This window comes from Hoplias malabaricus, chromosome 2 (assembly GCF_029633855.1).
Source record: "Hoplias malabaricus isolate fHopMal1 chromosome 2, fHopMal1.hap1, whole genome shotgun sequence".
Lineage (NCBI taxonomy): Eukaryota > Metazoa > Chordata > Actinopteri > Characiformes > Erythrinidae > Hoplias > Hoplias malabaricus.
Genome location: NC_089801.1, coordinates 38352563 through 38361789, shown reverse-complemented (window position 1 = coordinate 38361789; position 9227 = coordinate 38352563). Strand labels below are relative to the sequence as shown.

General features: G+C 38.2%; 1 protein-coding gene across 1 annotated transcript; it reads right to left on the bottom strand.

Annotated features, from left to right (window-relative positions):
• Positions 1-242: 242 nt before the first annotated feature.
• Positions 243-9227, bottom strand: LOC136687720 (HLA class I histocompatibility antigen, C alpha chain-like). The gene is made up of 6 exons (XM_066662254.1): positions 9091-9227; positions 5180-5437; positions 4396-4665; positions 4055-4276; positions 3806-3901; positions 243-1486 (listed from the first exon to the last, which is right to left on the bottom strand). Exons 1-6 carry the CDS (start codon positions 9146-9148, stop codon positions 1407-1409), a joined length of 984 nt encoding a protein of 327 aa, XP_066518351.1. The 5' UTR covers positions 9149-9227; the 3' UTR covers positions 243-1406.

Sequence of the window (9227 nt, the reverse complement as noted above, 5' to 3'; positions counted from 1 at the left end):
TGCAGCTCATGTGAATAACAAAGTGAGGCAGCAATCGTTAAACAGTGAACATTTTAAGGGAAGGGTTAAAAAACATACCTATTCTGGAAGAAAGAGCTTCATTTTAAAACACAATATAAAACACACAAATCAGTACAAACTAAAAAATTCACTCTACAGTTTAAAAAATACTGAAAAAATATATTGTTTCAAATATATATATATATATATATATATATAAATCTGTAGATATTGATAATGTATTGTATGTCTGCAGATATTTATTATGGATTATATGTTTATAGATATTGAACACAGAAAATATGTTCACAAAGAATCTTTGTAGTGACGTTACATTAACTAGCACCATTTCACCAATACAGAGATACAGTGTGCATTAAGCTTCATTCTGTACATAAAATATAACTTCACCTCTGGAACAAAGCCTTGTGCATAGGATTTTCACATTTTTAAAATAATTGGCAAATGCCAATTGTCTTTAAGTTGCATTAAATCTCACATAGTTCATACCAATAGAAATGTCTTAAAAAGACAGAAAGGCAATGTCTTCAATTGTGGGGAAACTCTTTTCTCTCTGCATTCTTTATGTCCAGAAGTTAGGGTTACAAAAAACAACTGTTGTTTGTATGTGGCTGAAGTAACTCGTGTAAGTTTTTGTTCACTGTCGGAATTACCACAGAAACTCATTTGTAAATTGTGTTGTTTAGTTTTGTAGCAAGTTCACTGTGTTTACTTTCATGCAGTTAGCTGTTTGAGACATTTCCACATTAATCCAAAACAGCAAAAATATGTGATTTTCCCCCATATATAGAGCAGGAATTGAAGCATTGAAGTTCTCTCTTTTGTCTTAAAAACCCAAGATGCCTTTTCTCTGTGGTGAGAGAAAGCCTAGCATATGGGGCCGAGATGCTTTGTTTACACATTTAGTGACACAGGGGCTTTGTAAAAACACATCAGATGCGTTTCCAGCAGCAAATGGTGAGGAAACATCCTCAGAATTTTATAGAAAGTATTTTTGGATTAAAGTCTTACACTGGGGGAGGGAACTGAGTACAAACTAGAAAGCAAATTCCACTAAATAAATGGCTGTTGAGTAAGCTAAATCTAAAGTATTTCACTGGCCCTGAATGTGAATTACATTAGACTAAGTCAGACTCAAGTTAACTACTAGTAGCTGTGCCACTGTTTACCTTATAAATATAGGTGTGGATTATTTGTAGCTCTCCCAGTCAATGATTTCAGAAACAGAGTTCACTGGAGCTGCATTTCCTGCAAAGATTTGCATGTGTGTGTGTGTCTGTGTGTGTGTGTGTGTGTGTGTGTGTGTGATAACGAGAGAGAGAGAGAAGAATGTGCATGAGCTTCCCTAAAAAACAGAGCTGCAAATTGACTTAAGATAAAAGTCACTATAATGGTCCTGTTTGACTCGTCATAGTGTCCAATTCTATGGCTGTTAAAGGGTCAGCAGCAGCAGCTTCATCGTTCACTGTGGAAGGAAAGAACAGACTCAGATTAGAACACAGTATAATCCTAAACCTTATATATCATCACTTTCCAAAGAAAAACATGTATCTGCATTTTTGTGGATGTTTATTTTACTACATCAACACAGCAGCTGTCCTTCACACTGTATGGAAATTTCATTATGACAGGACCAGTAGAAATGCTCAAAAATGACCTGGAATAAAACATTTTACATTGACTTCCATTAAAAAAATTAAGTTTTCTTCCTTCGCCTGTAAAATTACTAATGTAGAGGTGTATGTTTTTATTTGGACAGCAACCGTATTTGGATTATACCTGTTGATTATTCATATTATCTATTCAGATTATATATTAGGATTATACATTCAGATTATACTAAGGCTGTATACAACTAATCATTTTTTAACTGATTTTGAAATACACAATACTTAAATAAACAAAAAGCTATTGTATCATTTCAATGAAATACCATGAACAAGGCCCTCACACACCCCTTCATTACTAAGCAGTGATGTTAACAGGTCTCATGTTCTGGACTAAGGTTGGCTTGCTGTTTTGAAGCTATATTGTTTGCTGTACAAAGGCACCGAGAGGGTGTTGAGGTGTCAGGGATATATAAAGAGGATCTAACTAGTCACAGAATGACTCTTTGATAATATATTCTGATTATATATTTGGCATAATATAGTCTTATATACAACACCAAACAGAATGTCCACTGCTTCTGTGATGTTTAAATTCACTGATCATGGGGCATTCAGTTGGAACAGCCAAGCGTGTCCATACCATATCCACAAAGTATGTTATAGGAATAATATAGTCACTCATGTTTAAGGACTACACCACAAGAAGGGGCTAAACAGTGCTTTGCATGAAAGACATTGTAAGTGCTTTCCACCAAGTTTCTTGCTCGCTAACAAAATTTTGAACCGTTCGGCGCATTTCCATCAATAAAAATAGGTTCTGGATCCCGAAAAGTTTGCTTGCAGTGTGAAGCAAATTATAGTGGTAGGTTTTTCGGCACAAACTGTAACAACATCTGAGGGCGTGTCTAGTTGTACAGGAGGAAGGAGTAATCAATTCTGTTTACTGCTGCTGTGCAATGCCCTCTGTTGATGATCTATTCAAGCTTTTTTTGCAGGACAATTTTGCCCGTTCTTTACCATGAACCTACTGGCCTCTGTATTTTCATTTGTTCTCTTTGTCTGGTTTTCTTTCTCCTGTCTCTCTCATGCTTTGAGATGTCCTGCTGCTCTCCAGGTGTTGTCCTGATCCAGCCCCTGTGTGTCCTGTACAAGATCCTGGCCATGTCTCACCTACAGTATCATGTGTGTCTATGCTGTTTTATCTCAACTTAACTCTGCACCTACTTTTAACTCACACAGAATCACTGACCACCTCTTCCTTCCTCAGACTCATATATCACTAATATTCTACATTCACATTACTATAACCCATTCATCTGTCATCAGTTCACTTTTACTTCTGTTCTGTTCTCTGTTGTGTCTCCGGTGTCGACCCGAGGAGGATGGCTACCCCGTATGAGTCTTAGTTCCGTCCAAGGTTTCTTTCTCGTGAGGGAGTTTTTCCCTTGCCACTGTTGCCCCTGGCTTGCTCATAGGAGGCTAGGACCCGGATCTCTCTAAAGCTGCTTTGTGATGACTTTTTGTTGTGAAAAGCGCTATATAAATAAAATTTGATTTGATTTTTAATAATCTGTGACGAATATTTGGTTCCACTAAAACTGGTGTAAACACGTGCTGGTTCACTGAAAATCACCAGTAGCGCTTTACCACCAAAATAACTCTGGTTTTTAAACCAGTTCTGTTCCTGAATCTTGGAACCCTGGTTCATTCCAGTGAACCGGCCCACTTTTCTACACGTTTAGAGGGGTACCAGGAATACATCATTAGCGGGGGGCACCACTGTGGCTGATAACGCTGTATTTGACCCTCTGAGCTTTTTCTTGATTTACTGAACCTCGACATGCCCACAGACAACGTCATGGTTCACATTGAAAAACCTACTCTTCTTTGGTTCCAGTTGGAAATGAACTTTTCTGGTTCTGTCTGTGTTTATGTCGGTGGAAACGCGCCAAACAGTTCCAAATTTAGTTTGCTGTGAAAAGCACTACAAGGTTCTTATAAGCCCATACACAACCAGGTCAAGAACCAGAGTTGTTTTGGTGGAAAAGGGCTATGTGTGGGATCATATCTCCACTATTTTAGTTTAATACTTTAATTTATTCATACAAAACTGCTACCGTTTTTTGCACAATATGAAGTATTAAGTATGTAATACAGGGACTGTTTATTCTTACCTGACTGCTGTTTAATACAGTAGCAGAAAATGGCAAATAAAGCCAGTCCAACGCAGGTGACAGGAACAGCAATGCAAACAATATAATGATCTGTGTCTATGAAACAAGCGCACCAACAATCAAATCTATACACTGCCAAGAGTCAACATTTTATAAAGCAATATGTGTCGGTGTGGAGATACAAGGTTAGGCGATAACAGTAAACCTATATATCTTTTATTTGTGTGTATTATATTTGTTTCCACTTACAAGTGTTCAGAGGCTTTGGAGCCATGGTTGCATTCATTGACTTGTTTTCCAACCCACAGGTCAACTTGCTGATATTCCACTCATTTTGGTACTCTGAGATGTCAGGGTCTGGAAAAATAGCTCTCATAAACATGCCTTCCTTCATGGACTCTTGCAGTCTGGGGGAGAAACCAATATGACAGTCCGCCACTGAGTTATTCCTCTGGAAAGACGATATGTTTCCTGGAGGAAGCAGAAGATATTAATATGCTTTGAGTCAAAGGGATTTTCTCGACAACAACATCACTGTCTCAGAAAAATACATTTAACCAGGGGGGAGCATTGAAGTTCTTCTGCATTACCTGACTTGGTACCTGTCCGCATCAGGGTTTCTTTCCCGAATCTCCGGAGCCACATCACACACTCATTTGTGGGGCCACAGCTCTGAGACATATTACTGTTCAACCACTCTACTATGTCCTTTGCTTTTGGGATGTAGGTGATGTACTTCATCTTATTCATATCGAGGCAAATAAAGTTCTGTCTGTCGTATCGATAAATGTCAAAGTCTTTGCTGTCACCATCCTCATCATTCCAAATGCAGCCGGACATATGCTGGAGCGTGTGCACACCTGAGAAACAGAAGAAAAGAGAACCGACTGATCCTGGAAGGCTCCTGAAGCAGTGAGCTGATGTCTGGAGAAAGAGTTTTCAGGGGTCAGAACTGATATTAAGGAGGTTGGCATATCTGTAACACTGGATGATAAAACTGGGCCATTCTATATGGTCAGATATTTTCAAGAGATAGTGGTAGCCTAAGCTAAACTGATGTCTTATACAGCAGAAATTCAAAATGGCGCAGATACGTTTTTTCTTATGACAGAATTACCTGCACCTATTAGGAACTCAGATAATCAGTTGCACACACATTGTATACAATCCCCAGGTTATAGGACTGTCCAGTAGATTTGTATGTGGTGACATGAGCCTTAGGTCATTCTGCCTGATGCCAACAGTCAGCTAGAGGGGTATAACAGTCCCAGTTTAAGGAAAATGCAATCTCTGTATAGAGTATATAATCTTCTTTAAGGTCAGTATCCAAGGATTGAAGTTGAAGCAAAGAAATCTGGTAAAGAAAACACTCACCACTGAAGTGTCCTAAGCTCTTCATCGCAGCATTTAACTGTGCACTCAGTCTGGTGTACTCTGATGAATGCAACTCCTCGTACGTTTTCCAATACAGTGGACTCAGAACCTCTCTGACCCAGGGCTGGACAGCGTTCAGAGTCCGACTTGTGCTGTTGTACTCAGTGATCTGAAGCTGGTTAATGAAGGACACAGCTCTGTACTCTGGGTAGCACAACCCCCGACACATCGTATACAAGGTGCGGTGGATATATACGGCTGAAAAACATCAACGCAGAAATGCTATTCATCAGTAATACTTTCTATTACAAAAGAGATTTAGGAGCATGAAACACGGCAAGAATAAAATCATAATAAATGGTGTTCATTCATTCCTCTTCAGTAACCAGGGTCACAGAGGGTCCAGAGACAACTAGAATCTTTGAGTGAAAACAGGAACAAACTCTAAACGGTGCACCAGTCCATCACAGGGCATCACACCCAGTCACTCACACAGTCATACCTGTGGACAGTTCAGCACGCTCACCCAGTTGCTTAGACAAACACCTGTGGGACTGTGGCACTGCAGTCTGTAACTGAAACTTTGTGGTCAGTGGAGCTGAGAAAATTGACAGTATAAATAAATATAAATAAATAAATAAATAGGTGGTCATAATGTTATGGCTGATCGGGGGTGTGTGTGGGGGGGATTGGTGTTTGTCAGTGAGAGAAAAGAGGGGCTGTGCGCATGTGCAGTGTTGTCAACTTAGCAACTTTCTAGCTATATTTAGTGAGTATTCAGGCCCCTCTTAACGACTCTTCTAACAACTGAGTGGAGCTACTCTGATCCTGCCCTCTGAGGTCCTGCCTGTGATCCTGTTCACTGTCCAATCATTTTATAGTCCAAACCCAGCACAGCCAGATCTACACACATACAACCCCTGGCAAAAAATTATGGAATCACCAGTCTCAGAGGATGTTTTTACAGTTGTTTAATTTTGTAGAAAAAAAGCAGATCACAGACATGACAAAAAACTAAAAGCATTTCAAATGGCAACTTTCTGGCTTTAAGAAACACTAAACGAAAACAAGAAAAATATTTGTGGTAGCAAATAAGAGTTAGATTTTTAGATCAAGCACAGGGAATAAATTATGGAATCACTCAATTCTGAGGAAAACATTATGGAATCACCCTGCAAATTTTCATTAAAAACACTAACACCTGCATCAGATTAAAGCTGCTCATTAGTATGCAGGTAAAAAGGAGTGATCACACCTTGGAGAGCTGTTGCAACACGTGGACTGACATCAATCATGGCTCCAACACCAGAGATGTCAACTGAAACAAAGGAGAGTATTACCAAACTCCTTAAAGAGGGTAAATCATCACGCAGTGTTGCACAAGATGTTGGTTGTTCACTGTCAGCCGTGTCTAAAACCTGGACCAAGCGTACTGGTAGACCAAAGAAGACATCAAAGTGTCAAGACAGAAAACGTAAAGCATTATGCCTTGCAAACAGAAAATGTATGACAAAACAAATGAGGAACAAATGGGAGGAACCTGGAGTCAACGTTTGTTACCGATCTGTAAGAAACCGCCTAAAGGAAATGGGATTTATAAACAGAAAAGCTAAAAGAAAGCCATCACTAACACCTAAACAGAAAAAAACAAGGTTACAATGGGCTAAGGAAAGACAATCGTGGACTGTGGATGACTGGATGAAAGTCATATTCAGTGATGAATCTCAAATCTGCACTGGGCAAGGTGATGAACTTTTGTTTGGTGCCGTTCCAATGAGATTTATGCAGATGACTGTATGAAGAAAACATGCAAATTTCCACAGTCATTGATGATATGGGGCTGCATGTCAGGTAAAGGCACTGGGGAGATGGCTGTCATTACATCTTCAATAAATGCACAGGTTTAAATAAATTGACATTTTGGACACATTTCTTATCCCATCTATTGAAAGGATGTTTGGGAATGATGAAAACATTTTTCAAGATGATAATGCATCTTGCCATAGAGCAAAATCTGTGAAAACATTCCTTGAAGAAAGACACATAAGGTCAATGCCATGGCCTGCAAACAGTCCAGATCTCAATCCAATTGAAAATCTGTGGTGGAAGTTAAAGAAAATGGTCCTTGACAAGGCTCCAACCTGCAAAGCTGATCTGGCAACAGCAATCAGAGAAAGCTGGAGCCAGATTGATGAAGAGTACTGTTTGTCACTCATTAAGTCAATGCCTCAGAGACTGCAAGCAGTTATAAAAGCCAGAGGTGGTGCAACAAAGTACTAGTGATGTGTTGGAGTGTTATTTTGTTTGTCATGATTCCATAATTTTTTCCTCAGAATTTTTGTCTTGAAGAGTGATTCCATAATTTATTCCCTGTGCTTGTTTTAAAAATCTAACTGTTACTGGCTACCACAAATATTTTTCTTGATTTCTTTTAGTGTTTCTTGAAACCAGAAAGTTGCCATTTGAAATGCCTTTAGTTTTTTGTCATGTCTGTGATCTGCTTTTTTCTACAAAATTAAACAACTGAAGGAACATCCTCAGAGACTGGTGATTCCATAATTTTTGCCAGAGGTTAATGTTATATTTTACCAGACTCAAAAATGTTGTTTGTTTTATATAAAGAAAGTGAGGCATAGTGTTTGAAAGGTGTAAGGACTGTGTTTTGTGTTTTATATGAAGAAGGTGAATAACAACATGATTGAAAGTTGTAAATACCATTGCTTGTTTTGTTTTAAATAAACTGGGCAGCTGAGCTAGAGTGGTCAAGCTATACAACAGTATTACATTCTTCTACAGTGCCAATTACAAATGGACAATTATGCAAATTATTTGATGATGACTTCTAGCGAATTTTACAATAGCTACTTTCCTATCTGAGCAGATGGCAACATTGCGTGTGTGCTGTCTGTGACTTATACTCTAAGATGTGTTCTTCCTCCACCTGTTTTATCAAGGATGCACTGCGACAAAACTTTTGTATACTTGCGAGAGTCCCAGATATCCCAGAATGTATTTCACATCAACCACAACACATTCGTTTTTTTCCTGCCACTGAGACAGTGACTGATCAAGTACATAAGTGTTCCAAGTCAAACTCGCCAAGTTTGTACAATCAAGTACGGCAGTTCAAACTTGATGCACTTTGTATTGAGAAGCCTCAGTGGTTGGCACTTAGACTATGACTGTGACATCATCAATGGCAGTTAAGATTTGAATGTTTATATATGAATTTCTATGGGAATTTAAAAAAAAATAATAATAATTAAAAACCGACAAATACATTTGACTCCAACAAAAAATAGCACACCTCTCAGGGCCAAGAGCTTAAAAAAAGCAGTTTGAATGAATTATAATAATAACAATATAATAAAATATAAGAAGACGAGGAACAACAAAGCACTACAATAAAACTGTTGCTTGATTCAAGGTGGAACATAACAGTAAAATAAGAAGCCAGAGTTTTGTATAAAGTTGAGATCTTGTGTGTGCTAGTAGTCAAATGAATAACATTTCGGAGTGTTCTAAGATTTCCATTCCATCTTAAGTTTAACAGATTTTACATTAACATAGAGTCCTATATTTAAAGTGGACCAGACTACTCGTGTTACTTTGACTTTGTGAAGTAGCATTTCCATTTTATATTATTTCTCCTGTCACTGTCATTTAAAATGGAATATAAATTTTAATAAAATATAATAGTGTCGCAATATATCGAATTACTCTAATAATAAGACATTGTAAAGATAGTTATTGATTTACATTTTTAAAAAATATATTTAGATGAATATTAGTCTCTAAAATGGACCAGAGTCTTTTAATCTATAGGTAAAGTACAACTGTTAAAAATTGTTTTCCAACCATTCACAGACCCCCCTGCATTTGATCATCTACCCACATATAACTTGGCTCACCAGCTGATGCACAAGCACAGAAGCAGCACAAGACCAGCAGAGTCCCATAAAGCTCCATTGTAGTTCACTGTGTTTTCCCGTCTAAGCTGAATTCCACCAGAATTAAAGTAGAAGACAGTTACTGGATGAAAGGGCTG

What these genes read in the sequence shown, in the direction of transcription:
- LOC136687720 (XM_066662254.1), bottom strand. Translation starts at nt 9,148, where the DNA reads ATGGAGCTTTATGGGACTCTGCTGGTCTTGTGCTGCTTCTGTGCTTGT. An exon ending in CTGTGCTTGTGCATCAGCTG is followed by an intron (nt 5,438 to 9,090) that starts GTGAGCCAAGTT and finishes GATGTTTTTCAG; the next exon opens with CCGTATATATCCACCGCACC. An exon ending in CTGTATTAAACAGCAGTCAG is followed by an intron (nt 1,487 to 3,805) that starts GTAAGAATAAAC and finishes TTCCTTCCACAG; the next exon opens with TGAACGATGAAGCTGCTGCT.